The sequence below is a fragment of the Heterocephalus glaber genome, unplaced genomic scaffold (assembly GCF_053883595.1).
Source record: "Heterocephalus glaber isolate CG9 unplaced genomic scaffold, H.glaber_assembly_v1.0 deba00001572, whole genome shotgun sequence".
NCBI classification, from domain to species: Eukaryota; Metazoa; Chordata; class Mammalia; order Rodentia; family Bathyergidae; genus Heterocephalus; species Heterocephalus glaber.
In genome coordinates, this window is record NW_028258357.1 from 23133552 (window position 1) to 23152163 (window position 18612).

Here is an 18612-nt window from a genome sequence, read left to right on the forward strand (position 1 = left end):
ACCACTCTGGTGGACCCGAGGCTGCACCTGTCATAGCCATTATGACAGATCACGGATTTCCCTTGCGCTTTGTGGGCGCACAGTAAGAGTCTACGTTGCTGCTCCTTTGAGGTTACACGGGGCCACACAACGGCTTCAGCGGATGAAGTATGGGCCTAAGTGCTGTGCCCGCAACTTCCAGGTGAAGACCCTAAAAGTCCTGGTGAAGTCCTTGTCCTCTGCCCCTTTCCCTGCCCCCTCAGCTGTGGAAAAGTGTCTCCCTTCCCAGTGTTCCCGCAGCCCAGACACCTAAGGGAAGTACTGCAGCGGGGAGCCCCCCTACCCAGCCTGCGCCTGTAACCTGAGCTTGAGATAGGCCTCTGCTGGGTCAGCCTGGGGCTGTGGGGATTGCTTGTTACTGGAGCAGAACCTACTTGTCCTGGCTGACACGCTGCATCTGCGCTGTTCCCTTCTTAGTGAGGACTGAGCCGCTGCTCTCCTGTAGACAAGCTGGCAAGCTGCACCCACTGCTAATGGGTGAACCTAGCAGTTTGAGGTCAATCTTACTCTCCCAGCTTCACAGATGAAAGTCAAAAGCAAGCCCACAACAGATGGGGTGGGAACTGGATTCTGACCTGGGAGACTAGGCCCAGTGTGCACACATCGCCCCCTCACTGTGCAGGGTTGCCTGGCTCCCAGGAAGAGAGAGAGAGGTTTATGGAGCTGGGGAGAGAAGTGTGCATCTGCTTGTTACAGCTTTGCATCAGATCTCTGCGTCCCAGCAGGAGTAGGTGAGGGACTGTGACTGACGTGGCCCTGCCTTCCCTCTCCATCAAACGTCCGAGTCTGCTGTCGAGGTTTGGGAGGTAAGGCACGTCAGCTAACTGCGATCCCCGCTGGCCTGCGCCCCTCTAGTCAGCCCCAGTGCTGAGTCCCTGCTCAGACAATGAGCTCAGCAGCACCAGAAATGCCAGCTCCTGCAAATGCCCCGGGACCATGGCAATGCCGTTTCTGCTTTGTGGAGTATCTTTCGTACTTGATTAATTCCTACTCATCCTTAAAATCTGAACATCTGTGTCACTTCTTCCAGAAGCTGTCTTTGACTCAGTCTGGGTTAAAAGCCCTGTACTGATGAAAGGAGTGGGCTTGGAGTTGCAATGTTTGGGTTAAAATTCTGTTCCCGTGACTCCATGGCTCTTCAACCTTGGGTAAATAACTCAAAGTCCTTGAACCTCAGCTTTGTTGCCTATAAAATGGGTGCATTGTGGAGCAGGTCTGTATGAAGTGCTTCAACCAGGCCTTCCACCAAGTACATTCTCTGGAAGTGTCCCAGGGGCACTGTGAGCATCATATTAAAGGACCATCAGGAATCCTGTGGGTTCACTCTGGGGGCCACTGAACCCTGGAGGTTGTACATCAGTTGCATGCCAACACTGTCTATGCACATGTGTGGACTCTTCTCGGGACAGAGTTGCTGGCCTCACAGGTGGGCTGCATGACCCAGAGACCCAAAGTGTCCCCGCTGGGCGGGCCAGGCCCACTCTGGCATCAGCTCTGAGAGCCCCCTGGACTGACAGAGCCACTGTATCCCTTGCTTATGCAAAGGAGCAATCCCTAGTGTTGACACTGTGACTCTTTCGGAGAGAGTTCAGAAGCGGGCTTTGTGTCACTTCCTTATTTGGAGCAGAATGAAATCGAGGGGAATGACTTACAATCTTCTACCCAGAAGTGGTCTCCCGCTCACAGGGATGCTCCTCTAGCACAGGGACCTGGCTGGGCTCACACGTTCTGCTCATCTTAGGAAACAGTCGACGTTTGCAAGGGGCTTGCTCAGAAATGATGTGAGGAAACATACACAGTTTTTCATTCATGTGTGTAAGCTTCAAACTGGCCCTTTCCTGAAGCCATCGCGCTCACAGGGCTTACTAACGTCTGGTTTCCAACTAAAGGTCAACAAGGGCAGGACCCAGAAGGACGCTGGGGGCCTGGCTCCCTACACCCCACACTGTGCCTCACGGCTGGGCCTGTGGGGACCGTCACCTCACCATGCCCCAATTCAGGTGAGAAACGGAGGCACAGTCAGGGGGAAAGAAGGTGAGGGATTTGCTCATGGTTGCAAAGCCAGTAGGCAGCCAGCTGGGCTCCAAAACCAAGAGGCCTGTAGGTGCAGTCCTGAGGGGCAGGGGCTCCAGGAACACAAGACCAACAGCCAGGCGGGGTGGGCCCAGCGGGAGGCAGGTGTGCATTACGCCTGCTGGGATCGCCGACATCCTCACTTTACTTTTAGAATTGCTGAAGGACAAAGTGTTATAGTAGTACTTAGACAGGAAGGATTCAGAATGATGGGCAGACAAGAACTTTATTTTCTTTTGAAAATAACTTTATGGCTCTGGTAAAAATAATACCTGTTTATTGCAAAAAGTTCAGCATTTTTTTTCTTTGGTACCAGGGATCGAACTCAGGACCTTGGGCTTGCAAGGCAAGCACAGCATTTTTTCAAAAAAAGAGAAAAATAAAAAGAAGAAAGAATCAGAGATAGAATTTAAAAAAAAAACCAAAAAAACACCTCCCTTTTAAAATCACCAGAAATCCAACTGGTTATAGCTCTCATTTCCATTTTTCAGGCATGTTTACAAACTTACATACATATTTAGTTCAACATACAGTGTTTCTTTATAAACTGGGTCATACTTCAGGTGATCTTCCAATAGCTATTTTTCAAGCATTTCTTTACATACAAATAAGTTGTGGAAATAAAGGTCACTGTCATTACTCTTTGCAACTGCTTAATATTCCCTTGTATGAGAGCACTGTAGTGCATTTCATTGAGCCGTGTTGAAAGACGTGCAGGCTGTTTCCCACAGTCCTATGCAGAGACATTTAGAAGAGTATGCTGTGTGCTTTGGATAAATGTGCGTGGATCCCCTTGGTACTCTCAGAAGGTCTGATTTCTGGACAGTCACAAGAATGTGCATTTGATACATGTGACAAACTCCCTTCCCCACGTGTGGCTCCACCAGGACCAGGTTCCACCAAGACTAACCTAATCAATCTTTGATACTCGGATAGACAGAGGAATCCCAGCAATTTCATTTCTGGTTTTTGTTGATTTTAAATCTTTAGTGTATGTTTATCTTCTATTTGCATTTCTGAGAAGATAACATGTATAAGACTCGTAGCTTTGAAGCATGAGTTAGGTACAAAAAGGCTCATCCTGGCATTTATTGTATCAGTTAATAAGCAGAAGCATCCAAGTGGGGAATCAGTATACCAATTAAGACACAAACATATGATGTAATATTTACTTTGTTGCCACAAATTGTATATTGGATGAATATTCAATAGTGTGGGAAAAACGATTGTACTTTTTTTTGAGGAAAGCTCAGAATGTAAAATGACTTACAGAATCCCAACTGTGAGATACCTATCATCTATCTATAGATATATAGATAGAGATATAAACATAGATAGACACAGACACGGACACGGATCACTTCCAAGAGAACAAACAAGGCTTGGGGAAAATTTAAAAGACTAGAAGGTAGTACAAGAAGTCTTTAATGGTAGCTATCTCTTCCCCCTTCCCTGTCTTTTTTCTTTGTCTTCTGCTTCTCCCCCTCTTCTTCCTCCTTTGCCTCCTCTTCTTTCTCATCCACCTTTTCCTTCTCCTCTTCTTTCAGACTGAAGTTTCTAGCAGACTGGAGTAATACTCAGCCTTTGGTTGGTGTGCTTATTATCTTTGGTGTTTGCGGTCCCTTGCCCTCAGTGGCTTGAGGTGATCAGGAATAGTTCCCTTGCTCAAAGGAAGCGGACTTTGCCGTGGGCTTTGGCTCACGCTGGTACTGAGCATGCCCAGTAGTGTGGGTGATATGGTAGGGCGACACTGCTGCTTGGAAAGAGACTGCCATCGGGCAGGGAGAGAGAACACGAGTGCACACATCTGCAGAGTGAGAAGGGCAGTGTGGCAAAGCATCCTCGGCCTCGTCTTGAAAACTAGACTTCTATAGGTAACAGTTGTTGGTTTTTCTTTTCTGGTTCTATAAGAAATAGTGTTTACTCTGAAAATCAGAAAGTGGAAAAGATGCCAATAGATATGCACAGGGCCATTATCGTGTATGGGGCCTTGTGTTAAACCCTGTGCAGGGAAAGACTGAATTTAACCCTGCAACCCCAGAAGCTGGGCGTGGCTATGTGGAGCAGGGAAATGGAGGTGCAGACAGGTTGGATGAACGACTTGGGTATTGGATTGGAAAAGCAGCAGAGGCAGAACTGGAACCCACCCTGACCTGGAGCCAAAGGGGAAAGTGACCTACAGGACACCCACTGATCTCAGGGGTTGATGTGTTTGTTTTCCTGAGTTCTTCTGTCTCTTGTGCTCTCTCCTGAGCAGTCGTCAATCAGGTGCTAAGTGAATGCTTGGGCTGGATGAGAGGACCAGGAAACGCAGAGAAGGGAAGGGTCCTGGGAACAAGCCCCGCCCACCAGAGAAGAGTCCCTGGACCTTCCCCCACCAGGACCAGGTGCAGAGTAGATGGCACCGGGGACATTTCACTGCGGGGGCAACTTGCCGCCTGTACTTGGATGACCAGAAGGAAGGCTCTTTCCAGATGGAGAGGCCAGAGGGTGAGTGTCCAAGCAAAAGCATCGCAAACATCTGCAGCACATCTGGAAAGGTGCATTAGATGCAAGAGACGACCTGCTAACTCTGAAAACCAGCAGGTGACTCCAGGATGGCCAGTGCCTTGAGTGTGTGAGTCAGTGTGTGAGTCTGTGTGTGAGTGTGTGTGCAGGAGGCCGGTGAGAGACCACTGAGGAAGACAGAATTCAGGTCATTAAAGCCCGTCCACCCCTCACAAGAGTGCTGGAGTGTTGGGGAAGAGAGCCGAGCAGAGCAGAGCCTCAGCAGCACGCTGTGCTGCAAGACACCGGGGAGCCTTCAAATTTTTTGATATGATGGTTTTTGTTGAATAACAAAATGAGGACCAGCTTTTAGAAGATTCTCAGGCTGGATGGTTTGGACAGAAGAGGCAGGCGAGGAGACAATTTGGTAGAAAGTTAGAATCATCAAAGCAGGAAGTGAGGAACATATGTATCAGGATCGTAGTTACAGGTGAGGGCGGGTTTGGGCTCACAGGTATGAGAAACATCAGGCGATCCCCTGGCTCTCCCTACCCTGCTTTCGGAAATATCATCCACAAATAAAAAGTATTTATATCTAAGGCTCACTACATGCCCTTTGGGCACATATGTACATCATGAGTGATTACACCGCCATCGAGGTAATCCACATACCACTTCCTGAGTCAGCTTTTTATCTGTGTGTGCTGAGAAGGCTTAGAGTTACTCTCTGAGCAAATTCCATGCATACACTACATTATTATTAACCACGGTTGCCTAGATCGTCAGAACCCTCCATATTTTAACTGCAGTTTGTGCTATTGACCAGTAACTATTTTCCCCACCCACCATTCTATTCCGTTACTGTGAATTTGATTTTGTAAAAAAATTCACCTGTAAGGGAGATAACAGAGCACGTGTCTGTGTGTGGCTTATTTCTCTTAGCACAAAGTCTTCTGGATCATTGCATTGTTGCAAACAGCAGGATTTCCTTCTTTTTTAAAGCCAAATAATATTCTATCGTGTACAGTGCAGTTCTCTAGTGGACACTTAGGTCGTTTCAATATCTTGGCTACTGTGCGCGAATAATGCTCTGATGAGCTGGGAGTGAACCCAGCTCCTCCGGACGCTGACCTCATTCCCGGGATATTTTCAGAAGTGGAATTGCTGCACCACATCGGAGCTCCGGTTTTAATTTGAGGAACCTCTAACATCATTTTCTACAGTGGCTAGACCGATTTAGGTCCCACACCTGCAGGGTGGGAGAGCGCCTGTGCACGTTCCTCCACATTCTCCGGTGTGAGTCGGCATCTCACTGTGGTTTTGATTTGTGGGTCCCTGATAATCAGTGAGCCTGGCACACCTGGTTGAATAGTCAAGCCAGCCCTTCAGAAGCACGTTTCCCTCATCAAACTTGGAGTGATTATTTATTGAGTAACTGCTCTGTGCGGGCCTGTGCTTGGCAAACCCTACTGTGGCAAGAGCTCAGAGATCCGAGCGACCCAACCTCATCTAGGGAGTCTGCGGGGCTTCCTGCAGGGGGGACCGCTAAGCCCAGAGGTGTGGGTAGGGACAGGCAGTAAACACACAATGCCATTTGACCCTGAAATGCAGCCAAGGCCTGCATAGATCTCATCCTCCTCTGAGCGAAGTCACCCCTGCAAAGGCTGAGCCAACCGGAAGGTAAGACGCCGAGTGAGCCCCGCCTCCAGCACACCCTGGCCTTGGAAGCTTGGGCGCAGAGTCTCTCTTCCTGCAGAGCCAACCCTGGCTAGTGGTGCGGGGGCAGGTGGCTAAGCCCGGTGCGCTCGCCCGGCAGTGGCGCCGGCCCCCGGCCCCCCACGCTGGAGCCAACCCGGGCTGAGGGAGCGCGCGAAGACAGCCGCAGAGGGACCCGCGACACGCGCGCTGTGACCGCGGGGAGCACGCCTCGGAGGGGAGGCCACCGCTCCAGCCGACCACCCCCCGGTTCCGGCCCCAGAGCCCGGAGGCGGGAGCCGCAGCAGGGCGCAGCTCCGCTTCCCGGCGCCTGGCGCCGGGCGGGCCCCTGATCCCCAAGCCGCCGCCCCCCAGCGCAGCCTTGGTCCAGGCTGGGGGCGTGCCTGGAGGCGGGGCCACAGGCCTGGAGGAATTTGAAAAGAAACTGCAAGTAATTAGCATCCTCCGCTGCCATTGGCTCTCCGCGGCCCTGCTTTGCATACGCCCGCCCCCCGGCGGCCGGGGTGCGCTGGGCTCCGCGGCGTCTGCAGCCGGCCCGGCGGCCCGGCTCAGTGCGGGGCGAGCGCGACCCCGAGCCGAAGCCCGAGCTAGCGGCGCCCGATCAGCGGCGTCTCCGCCCTGCGCACCGGGGGACCGGCGCTCAGGCCTCGGCACCCATCGCGGCCGAGCTGACACTTCTGATTCCGGGTGACGGGGTGAATCCGGGCGCGAGCCTCCGCCGGCCTCCTGGAAGATGCCTGCAGCCTCTGCCCCGTGCCACCCGGCGGCCGCGGCGCGCGCGGGCAGCCCCGAGTGGTAACCCCGGGGCCGCGCCCGGGCCGAGTGAGCCGAGGCGGGGACCCCGCCGCCCGCCGCCCTCCGTCTGGCTCCTCGCGGCCGCAGCATGAGGTGGCGCAGCGATGGCCAGGAGAGGTAAGAAGCCCGTGGTGCGCACGCTGGAGGACCTGACGCTGGACTCGGGTTATGGTGGCGCGGCGGACTCGGTGCGCTCCTCCAACTTGTCCCTGTGCTGCTCCGACTCGCACGCGGCGCCCCCGTATGGCGGGAGCGGCTGGCCGCCCCTAGCCGACTCCATGCACGGCCGGCACGACAGCTTCGACACCGTCAACACTGCCCTGGTGGAGGACTCCGAGGGGCTGGACTGCGCCGGCCAGCACTGCCCGCGGCTGCTGCCGGACCTCGACGAAGTGCCCTGGACGCTGCAGGAGCTCGAGGCGCTGCTGCTGCGCGCGCGCGACCCCCGCGCCGGCCCCCCGGGCCCCGGCGGGCTCCCTAGGGACGCGCTGGCGCGGCTGTCGGTGCTGGTGAGCCGCGCGCTTGTGCGCATCGCCAAGGAGGCGCAGCGCCTGAGCCTGCGCTTCGCCAAGTGCACCAAGCACGAGGTGCAGAGCGCCATGGAGATCGTACTGTCCTGGGGGCTGGCGGCGCACTGCTCCGCCGCCGCGCTGGCCGCGCTGTCGCTCTACAACATGAGCAGCGCGGGCGGCGACCGCCTGGGCCGCGGCAAGTCGGCGCGCTGCGGCCTCACCTTCTCCGTGGGCCGCGTGTACCGCTGGATGGTGGACAGCCGCGTGGCGCTGCGCATCCACGAGCACGCCGCCATCTACCTGACGGCCTGCGTGGAGAGCCTGTTCCGGGACGTCTATGGGCGCGTCGTGGCCTCGGGGCTGCCCCGCGGCTGCGGCGGCCCCGGCCCCGGCCCCGGCCCGGGCTCCAGCTCGGGCTCCGGCGCAGCGCCCTCTGCGGACGCGGAGCGTGAGGCGGCCGGAGCGGGCAGCATCCCCAGCAGCGCAAGCGGGGGCAGCAGCTGCTGTGCCCCCCCGGCCCCGGCCACCGCCGCAGCCCCGCCGGCCGCCGCCAACCACGGCCACGCGCACTACGCACTGCACGAGGCCCCGCGGTTCACACTGGAGACGCTGGAGCACACGGTCAGCAACGACTCGGAGATCTGGGGGCTGCTGCAGCCCTACCAGCACCTCATCTGCGGGAAGAACGCCAGCGGTGAGTGCGCGCCCGCCCACCTCCGAATCCCGAGGCTCCCAGGCCCCCGCGGGCGCTCCCGGCCAGGGACTCCCGCGCGTGGCGCGAGGCGGGGCCCCGTTTGGGATTTTGGTTTGAGGTCCTTGCACCCTGCACCCCGTGTATCTGCTGCTGTGACTGTGTTGACCTTTCACGCCCCAAGCTCCATGCCCACGAGTTTGGCTCCCGGACTCGGGGTGAGGGGGAGCGCCCCTCGGCCTCCTCTGTGAGGTCCCTACCTGTGCCCCCCACCCAAACTGGTGCGTGGGGAAGAGGGGCGGGCGGGTTTAGAGCTGGCTCAGCCCAGACTCCAAGGCAGGAGGGTGGCTGGGCCAGGCCCCTCGGCTCCAGGCTTCTCCCCGGGCTCCGAGCCGCGCACCGTGGCTCTCAGCAGTGGAAGCCGCCTGCGCCCCGTCCTCCCCGCGCTCCCCCTCGGTCCCCGCGGAGAGCTGCAGCTGTCACCGCAGGGGATGGGCTCGCGGACCCGGGCGCTCGCTCGGAGGGCTCAGCGTGGGGCGCCCTTCCGGCGGCGCTGAGCCCCTCCGCAACCCTGGCCGGGTGGGTTAGGACCCGCAGCTCCTGTGGCGGCGGCGATGGGCGGGAGCTAGTTTTGGAGCGCCAGCGCAGGCCGGGCGAGACACTTCAAAGCTTCAGTTTTCCACAGGAAATGGCAGAAGCGTAACCCGAGATTCTGAAAGCGAAATAAAACTTTGTTACATATGCGGCGGTTTGGCCTGAGGTTGGGGGGCTGGAGCTGAAATGCAGGCCATCTGGGCGGATTTCATTCGTGTCGTGACCTGCCCGCTGCTTCCCGAGCTGCAGGAGCGCGGCGGGCGCGGCTCGGCCGGGTGCCGAGTGTGCGCGTGTGCGAGTCTGTGCACCGTGAGTGTGCACCACGAGTGTGCGCAGGAGCAAGCCGGCGCGGGGGCAGTGCAGCCCAAGCCCCTGGGAGACAGATCCCGCGGCCCTGCACCCCTCGCTGGTAGGGGAGGGGAGAGAAGCAAGAGCGAGCGCGCGTGTGTGAGTGTATGTGTGTGTGCGTGTGTGTGTGTGTCCCCGCGTTGATCCCTGAGACTCTTACTCTTTGGGATCGCCGCCAGCCCCGGCCCCTCTGCTGCCAGCCGAAGGAGGGGCGGGAACCCTAATGGCTATCTGCGTGGCCCAGCGTGTACACACACACACACACACACACACGCACACACACGCACACACACACGGGCGCGACATCCGGACTTAGAGTGGAAACATCTGGGCGAAGTCTCGGCTTTGTATGGCTGTTTGAGAAGGGGATTCACCTGCAGACCCTGGGACTGGGGAGTCTTTGGGTGGAAGTCCGGGCCCCAGAAAGGCAGCGGGGCTCGGGGATGCCCCACTGCATCACCCCATGCCAGCCTCCCCTGTCCTCCCCTCCTTCTTGGGCTGGAAACTGCAGCTTTGACTTCTCCGGACCTCAGTCTCCTCACCTGCAGAGTAAGGAGCTCTGCTGGTGGCCTCTGCGTGTCTTTTCAGTAGATTCTATCTTTCTGACCCTTCAGGTCTTTTAAAGACTCTCCCATCAGCCTATGTAAAGACAGTTGTTTGTGTTTGCTCTTTTTGGAACAAGTGTCATTTGAGGAGAGAGGCCCAGAGCTGGTTTGGGGCAGGGCGTGTGCAGCTGGGACTCACTGCCATCCTGGCTATGCCCATACCACAGAGCTCAGCAACCAGGTCGCTGGGCCTTCCGCCTTCCCTGGCTTGGAACATGCTGTCATTTCCTTGTGATCTCTTCATCTCCTTTCTCTGGGCTTGTTGGGAACGGCAGGGCACACATGCAGTAGTGCTGAGGAATGCGTGATTAAGGCCTCAGGCATCTGAGACACACGGTGAGCCTATTTCTCCCAGGGTGTGCGTGCTGTCTTCCCAAGCAGAGGAGTTGGAAGGTAGCTTTCATGGTAGATTCCCTCTGACTCGGCATCACGTATGTATCCATCTGTGAACTCATTTGTTCGTCAGTGTTTACTGAGTCGTCTGTAAATGCCAGGGACTGTGCCGGCTCTGGAGAGGGGTGATAACAGCTGCTCTGTGCCCAGCATTACTCTCACTATTGACCCGCTTGATCCTCAGTGTTCCCTCGAAAAGGTACTAGCAGCGCCTCATTTACAGAAGAACCAGCAGAGGCGGGGGACTTGCACATCTTGCTTGTTTTAATGTGACAGTCCAGGGTCCACTCGCTTAGCCACTGTCTAAAGGGCTCTGGTGACAGCTGAATCCCTGCCTGAGGCCGGGCCACCTGCTCCTCAGTGTCCACACAGTTGAGACCCTCTAGCCTGACACACTTTCTCTCCCAATGTATATTCCCTTTGTTCTTACCAAATGGAACGGGGCCATACCTGCTTTACATTTGAATGTCCACTGGCAAGCTCAAGAGAACTCCTAGGCTTGGATAACTGGAGCGTACTAGATGCCTGCTGAGTTGAGCAAGCCATTGTACTGCATTACTCACCTTTCTGCTCCTGACGCTCACAATTTAAAGCAGGAGCGGTTTATTGTGGCTCACGGTTTCAGAGGTTTTAGTCCATGGTTGACTGTTCCAAGCAGAAAATCAAGACAGAAGGGCCTGGTGGAGCAAAGCTCCTCACCGCATGGCAGCCAGGAAGCAGAGAGCAAGGAGGAGCCAGAGAGAGTGTGTGGGGACACTTCCTGTCTGAACCATGACGTGTCCGATATCCCATAGTGATGTCCCGAGAGACCCATTGCTCCTTGAGCTTCCGGGAGTCATTCTACCTTGGTTGTTCCTTCCTCCTGTCATCTGCGAATCTGCCCATCCTCTCATTTGCTGCTGTGAAGCTGCAGTCATGTGGGGCTGGGCTCAGAAGACAGACGTCACAGTTGGCCTCCCAGGTCACAGGGATGCATGCACTTGAGGGGCAACCTTGTGGATTTTTCTCATGTTGGCTTTTGGTTGTTTTGAAGAGCCTGGGCAACAGCCGAGCAACCCCAAGGAGTCGTGGTGTTTCTGTGGGGTTTGCACCTCAGACTCCCTCAGAGCTGGCCAGGCCTGCCTATCCCGAAAGCTCTGGCTGGGGAACCCTCTTCCCAGCATCCCTGAGGGCTTCCTCCATGCTGCCCCTGCCCCACACCCACATGCACCTGGTGTTTTCTTCCCTATTACTCCCCACAGCACCTAGCCTGTCCTAGATGCTCCCTGACGTTTGTTGAATGAATATGAAACTTACCCATCAGCCTCTGTAAAGAAACCTGTTAAGGAAGCAGCCTCTGAAGTCTGGATTTGAATGTCATAGCTGTCGCTCTATGGCTGTGTTTTCTTAGGTAAGTTACCTAACCTCCCTGAGGTCCAGTTTCCGAAGCTGTGAAATGAAGGTAATAATTAGGAGGATTAACTGAGATTCTGTGCTTGGAGGATATCACAGTCTGGTGCCTGACACACGGCAGTGGCTAAAATGGTGATGGCAGTTGTGATAATCAGACATAGTCATATCTCATCTTCACGTCCCAATGGAGTTGTCCCCCCTGCTCACGGCGGAGCTTGCAGGACCCCCCTTTTTATATTCCCAACACCAGATAGTTCAGCCCACCCCCAGGATCCACCTCTGGGCATAGCCCGAGGCCATGCCAAATGCATAAAAAAATAATTTTGACCAAAGGAAAATAGCCTTTTGTTTTTCTAAAGTGGTGGGGCAAACCCAGCGCCTTTTGCATGCTAGGCAAATGCTCTACTGCAGAGCTACACCCTCGGCCTGGAAAGCAGTTTGTTGCATTTGCTGTATTTTGTTTTTGATGTAACAGACATCTTTAGGGAACAGGGCACAGGGTGACGTCCGACAGGTGGTAGACGTGTCCCTTCTGTGGCCAAGTGGGGTCCAGAGTTTCTCTGCCTGTCAGGACTCACTTCCTCTGGCTGAGATTTGTGCATTTCTGTGTTGCGTGATACACTTCAGTTAAAAAAAACACCAAGAAAACAGCCACAGGTATTCCGGGATGAAATTTTGTTTTCAGTGCAGAAAGAATCAGAAGGGAGGGGCAGAGGCGGGTGGTGGGGTTGGCTGGAAGGACTTCACAGTGACATCTGGCCTCCGAGTTCAGTTCAGCTGCTTTCTAGCAGGTGCCTGAATTTTGCTGAATTTGGCTTTCTCGCCAGAACAGTGATGATTTCATTAAAAGCCGTACAAAGGAAGAAACCCCCAGCCCAGCCCCCAGGCAGTGACAGGCTCAGCAGAGGCACGGTGGATGAGAGGCAGCCCCATGGGCACTGGGTGACAATGGCTTCCTCAGACAACACATTGCCTGGGCTGCTGGTGACAGTGCACTGGGAAGTTTGAGGAGTCACTTCGGTTTCGGGGATCCCCAGGCACCTTATAAACGTTAATTAGCACTGTGCCAGCCCCGGCTGGATGGGAGGTTGGCTTTGGGTGCTGTGCTTTCTGTCGCCCAGGACTCAGGCTTTGCCCCCTCCGCAGTTTTCCTGTCCCCAACACCTCCGGGCCATGCTGGTCCCCAGGGCAGCTTTGCTGTGGGGACAGAAATGTCACCCGAGAAACTCAGCTCTTTCGGAGCAACCGCAAAAGCTATCTCAAGAGCCAGCCCCACCGAGTCTTTGTTCTCATAGCACGTTTTTAATTAACTGGCTCAATGTAAATTACAACTTGGAATTTGGGTCAGTAGAGGGTTATTTGGTTTTCTGCACAGACTTGTCAGTTCCATGCTGGGGTGTTTGTGAGTTGGGTGTCTCCTGAAACCTAAAGAAGAAATAGGGCAAATAAGCCATGAGGGACCAAATTGGACACCTGAGGTCAAGGCAGCCCTTTGAGTAGGAGCAGACGCTAATTCCTGGTCCATTATCATTGGTCACTTTGCCAGACCCATCTGTAAAATGGGTCTGATTCTCACCACTGCCAGGTAAATATAAAACAGCAGGGGACTCGGGGGTGGACACATCTGTGAGCCCAGCCTCCTACCTGTACAGTGGGTACTGAGGCAGTAATAGCCGTGCCACACCGGCACTGGTGTAAGAGCTGTCTGGATTGTAATCTTACGGTCGCATCAGCTGTGCTAAAGGACGGCTCCCAGATCTAAGCAGCTTAACCCCACGAAAGGTCATTTCTTAGTCCCTGAAACTGACAAGGAGAGCAGAGGAGTGTATGGGAAGAGGCAGGAGGATCTTTAGGTACCAAGACTGACCTCCGAGGGGCTCATCCAGCTGATAGGTAGAGGAAGAAGGAGATGGCAAGCATCTTAGGGTGGGATGGGCTGAGCCTGGACTCACCCACGGCTGCGGGCCCTCTGGGCGCCCGACATCTGCGTCTTCTCCTCCTTCTCCTTCTTTTCCCCCTTGATACTTGTCCACTGCCTCCAGCTCAAAATCTAGGATCCCCAGGTGACGCTCAGGGTTGGGGCTGGTGCAGCAGAGGAAGGGAGGCCACTGGCACCGCGGAGCCCAGAGGACAGTGCACACCTGGCTGGGAGTGCGGACCGAAGGGAAACAGTGCCGGCTCAGTCCCTCCCATGATGAGGGTGTGCTCCTGTGGCCGAGGGCTCGGTTCCTGATGCTCTGCATCCAAACGGGGTGTGGGGGCCTCAGTAATGTCCCATTTGGAAAAGGAACCAGTGTGGGCAGGGCTGGGGCCCTCCTGGTTCTGCGGCCTGCCCAGCGGGTGCCGAGTGGTTGCAGCTGGCAGTGGTGCGGTTGCTGGCTCAGTGGTCCCCACCTCCCAGCTCTGCCCGGGGCAGGGCTTCTGTGTCCATTATTCCTCTTGGCCGCAGCTGCGGTCCTTCCAGGGCAGATGGCCCCTATGTGGGCTTTAGGTCTTGTGTCATGGTGTTTCTGCCCCTTGAGCTTTTAGGTGCCCAAGAGTAGTGTCATGCTGTGACCATGAAAGGCTTTGCAAATCCTGGCTTATGCCAGTGCTGCTCCCCCAGCAGGTTAGCAGGATTTTCATCTATGCCGCTGTGTTCATCCGCTTTGGCTCGCTATAACGGAACACCTGAGGTAGCTCACCTCACTCATAAAGAAGGCTCTCTCGGCTCAGTTTAAGAGTGTGGCCCCAGACGGCTCAGCCCCGGTGAGGACCTGCAGAGGCAGTGGTGGGGTGGTCGCTGGGGTGGATGACAAGGGTGCTGCTTGTTCCCGAGGGCAGGACCAGCACCTGTGTCTGTCTCTGGGGCCACTGCTCTTCCTGCCGTTCCTCCTCCTGCTTCCTCAGTCTTAGGGCCGGGTGACGACTCTCGATGCCTCTTATTCAAAGCAGGGCCAGGTGTGTACCCCCTCCCTGTCCCTGGTGCAGCCATTGCCACCTGCTTCATCTTTTTCTCCCATGTGGATTAAGGTGGTGGCTGGCGAGCTGGCCATGTCCTCATGCAAAGCCTGTGCCACTGGGCCAGGCCTGGGAGGCACCTCAAGCTGTGTGACCTGGACCTCTGTCCCCTCCCACAGCCATGGGAAGCAGGGAGGACCCTTGTCTTAGTTACTTTTCTTGTTGCTGAGACAAAATACCTGACACTCAGAGTTAAAGGAGGAGAGGTTGACTTGGCTCAGTTGGAGGAGGCTTCAGTCCGTAGCTGGCTGCCTGCAAGGCAGGGCAGCATGGAGAGGGGCAGCATGGAGAGGGGCATCACAGAGGAGAAACAGTCCATGGCCGGCAGAAGGCAGCAGAGCAACAAGGGACCTTAGCAGCTTCTTTCTGCCCCTTTTATGCTCTATCCAGGCTACCAGGATTAGGGTGGTGCCTAACCAATCAATGGGCTGGTTTAGTAGCCACACACCCCTAATCCCAGCACCACACTGTAGGTCCAGCCACCTCTGAAAAGCCCCACCTACTACCCGAGGCTTTGGGGGGACATCTAGACACAGCGCTTCATGCTGGCAGCACACTGCCATGGTGACAGCTGATGTCTGTACTCCTGGTGATGCGCTTAGGTCCTGGGGAGCTCTCGCCACTCCAGGGGAGAGTGGTCACTGTCCCCGCTTCCCAGAACACCAAGGCCCAGGATGCATGGCCACTGCCCCGAGTCCTCCAGTTCCTGAGCTGTGGGGGACCCCATCCCTGACCACTGTGTGATGGTGAGGGGTGAGTGGAGGGACAGAGAACGTGGGGTGGTGACACTACCCGTCAGGAGCGGCGGTGTCAGGCAGCTGCACATGCTCCTGGTAGGGTGGCAGTGAGTCTGCCCACGACGTGCGGGGACACATGGTGAGGCCTTGCTCCCCTGCCTGCCCTGCTGGGGTTGGGCAGGAGCATCACCACCCTTGAGCTTCCTTTAGTGACTGATGCCCAGCTCAGAGCGTGCTGTGGACGGAGTGTGGTGACCACACATGCGCCTGCCCCTGCACAGGACAGTGGGCTCTGCACACAGAAGCAGCTGTGAAGCTGCCCTTGGCAGCCCCGGGAGAGGGGCCCTGGCCTTGCAGGGACCTCCAGCTCCCTCCCCCAGGCCGCCGTGGCCCGGCGTGCCGGCCATCGTGATGCTTGTGCACGGGGCCTGGGAAGGCAGCTGGCCCTCTCCTCCTGTGCTGGGCTCTCGCAGCTACTCTGCATGCTGTGCCTCTGACACAAGATCTGCAGACGTCAGCTGTGGACCCTCGAGCTCCTGCAGCCTGTATAGCACCCATCAGTCGAGTGGCCAGGACGCTGGGCTGTGCGTCTGCAGGGGCAGGAGAGGCCTCCAAGTGCCCAGGCCTTGGGGAGGGGCACGCGTGTGTCTAAGGACCGATAAGGGCACGAGCCCCAGCCTAGGACAAGCTGTGTGATCGCAGGCAAACGGCTTGACTCTTCTGCGCTTGTTTCTCCATCTGCAGGTGGAACAGCAAAGGGACTTCCTCCCCAGGATTGTTTAGGGCTCAGAGGAACCACGGAGTATAAAGGTGCTCTGTAAACTCTAACATTCATTCACGCGTCATTTCTTCAACAAGTGTTTGTGGAATGCTGCATTTGGAATAAGCGTGGGCACGTCTAGCTTACATCGGCTCTCTGTTGCTGTGACAGAGAACTAACACAAACAACTGAAGGAGGAACTGTTTGCTTTGGCTCACAGCTTTGGGCCGTGGTTGGCGGCATCTGTTGCTTTAGGCTGTGGCCAGGAGCAGCCATCGTGGCAGGCGGGCAGGTGTGGCGGAAGAACGGCTCGGCTCATGGAGGAAGGGAGCAGAGGGTGAGGGTCAGAGAGAGAGGGTGCAGGGGCCAGGCACACCCTTCAGTGGCACGGCCTGGTGACCTCCCTACTCTGCCTGGGCCCCTTCCTAGCAGCCTGTGTGGTTCACGGGGTGAACAGCGACAGTGTTAGCGCCCTTGTGACCCGGTTGCCTCTCCGGACCCCCGCCCAAGGCCGCTGGGTGGGCGTCCAGGCTTCCACGAGTGAGTCACTTCATTTGTGGGCCACGGCCTGATTTCCAAGAACCACTGTGCCGCTCGCTGGTAGGGAAGCGGACTGCACAGGAGAGAAGGGGGAGGGAGACTGAGTGGGGGCGCATGTGCCGTTCCCAAGGGGACCAGGGACGTGCCCCCCGGGGTGTCGACTGTAGAGAGGGATGTGGCCAAAGCAGAGCCACCCCCGGCCTCACCGGCCCCAGTCAAGAAGGGCCTCGGGGCCCCCCTTGGGGCTGCGGGCAGGGCCTGTGCCCCTCCACACCCTTACCAGGCCCGCGGCCCTCTGGGCAGTTGGGTTTGGCACTGGGTGTGCAGGGTGTGCAAAGCCCGGCCTGGACGTCCTGGGGATCCGGGACCCTCGAGCTTTGCGAAGCAGCTGAGCCAGGTGCACTGGGGAAGGTAAGGGTGGGCACTGTGCTTGGAACCCGGGCTGCGCTGCAGGACCCACAGGGAAGCCAGCAAGGACAATCAGGCGGAAATAAACCGGCCTGGTGGGTTCAGTGTGGCGATGACCCCCAGGCCCCGTTATCTGCACTTCTGCCTCTCTCCTGGTGCAAAGCCCTTTCTGGTCCCTGCATGGCGGCACTCCCTTCCCATTGTCCTTCCTGACCATGGGAGAAGAGGAAGAACGCATCAAAGTCATCTCCAGACCCAAAATAGCCCTGTGCAGCAGACACCCCAGCCCCTCCTCCCTCGCGCTCCCTGTCCTTTGTCGGAGTCGGCACCTCAAAGCCCAGGCGCCAGGGGAGCGGGGCTCTGTCCTAGGAGGCTCAGTGGCATCAGCGCTGAGGATCAGCCCTGCATTCCTGGCCTAAACCGTGTCTGACCCGGTTGGGGTGTGGAGGGGTCACGGCATGGTTGTTACAATTGAAGGCCTGATATCAGACAGCCTGGGTTCGAGTCCCAGTGCTGTCCTTTACTAGTTGCGCCGTCTTGCAGAAGTTCTGTTTGAGCGTCAGTTTCCCCCTCATGAGAGCACCTGCTTCACAGAGTGTTTGGAGAACACAGTGAAGTGACACGCTGTTCAGAAGCATGCAGTGTGCCACGCAGGTACCCAGTCTACTCCCAAGTGTGCTGCGGGTGCTGGGTTCTCTCTCCCAGGGCATCTAAACCCATCACAGCACTCTGCAGATTGTTGTGCTACCCTGGAAACCGTCATGGTCATTGTTTGTCACTACTGTGGCACCTGGCCCATGGTGGCTCACACACGTTAGCTCAGTGATTCCGTGGATGACGAGGCGTGGCCCGTGCCCCTGTGCCTGCAGGGATGTTGGCTGTTTATTCACTGCCGCGTCCCGGGGCGCTTCCTTGGGCCCAAGTTCAAATCTGTGGCCTGGAAAGGAACCCTGAATGTGTGGGCTTCCCTGACAGGCGGCCTTCGCTAACCGTTGTCTGCCGCAGGGCCTGGCTCGGTGTTTCTGGGTTCCCAGCCCTGAAAACCCCTCCTTTCCAAGGCCTGCTTCTCTTGGATGTGCAGAAAGGGAGTGAGTGCTCGTTATTCTTTTGTCCCCGATTCTGGTTCAAAGTCAGCAGCCTTGACAGCGTGGGCTCCGGGACCCTCGAGTCAGCGGTAGAAGCTGCTGTGGCCCCCGTGTAGCCCCGTTGCCTTCAGCCTGGGACCAGGTGGGTTTGCAAGCAGAGGCCCGGGTCCTCCTTCCCAGCCGCGCTGGGCCGAAGCCCTCCGGATTCCCAGGGCAGGTCTCCGTAGTCCCCTGCCGCCTGGGAGGATGGAGCCCAGCCTTGGGCTCTTCCCTCGGTTCCTGGACCGAGGCTGCCCTGGCCGAGCTCTGCTGCACCCTGCCCAGGGTTGCCTCAGCGAATCCCTCCCAGCCACCCTGGGTCTCTGTTGGGGGTTCTGCCCCACAGCCCAGGGTTCGGACCCAGGGAGCCCCGGGGCTCTCTCAGGGCCACACAGTGA

At 56.9% G+C, this 18612-nt stretch overlaps 1 protein-coding gene across 5 annotated transcripts in view; it reads left to right on the forward strand.

Annotated features, from left to right (window-relative positions):
• The first annotated feature begins 6851 nt into the window (after window positions 1-6851).
• The window catches only part of Abtb3 (ankyrin repeat and BTB domain containing 3), a 168190-nt gene continuing 156429 nt past the window's right edge, over window positions 6852-18612 (forward strand). For 2 of the 5 annotated variants that reach the window (XM_087192769.1, XM_087192770.1), the window contains exon 1: window positions 6856-8316. In XM_087192769.1, coding sequence (XP_087048895.1) covers window positions 7215-8316 — 1102 coding nt within the window. In that variant the 5' untranslated portion in view covers window positions 6856-7214. Of the gene's footprint in view, window positions 8317-18612 lie in introns of all 5 variants that reach the window. The other 3 variants (XM_087192771.1, XM_087192772.1, XM_004844791.3) reach the window with 3 other exon arrangements.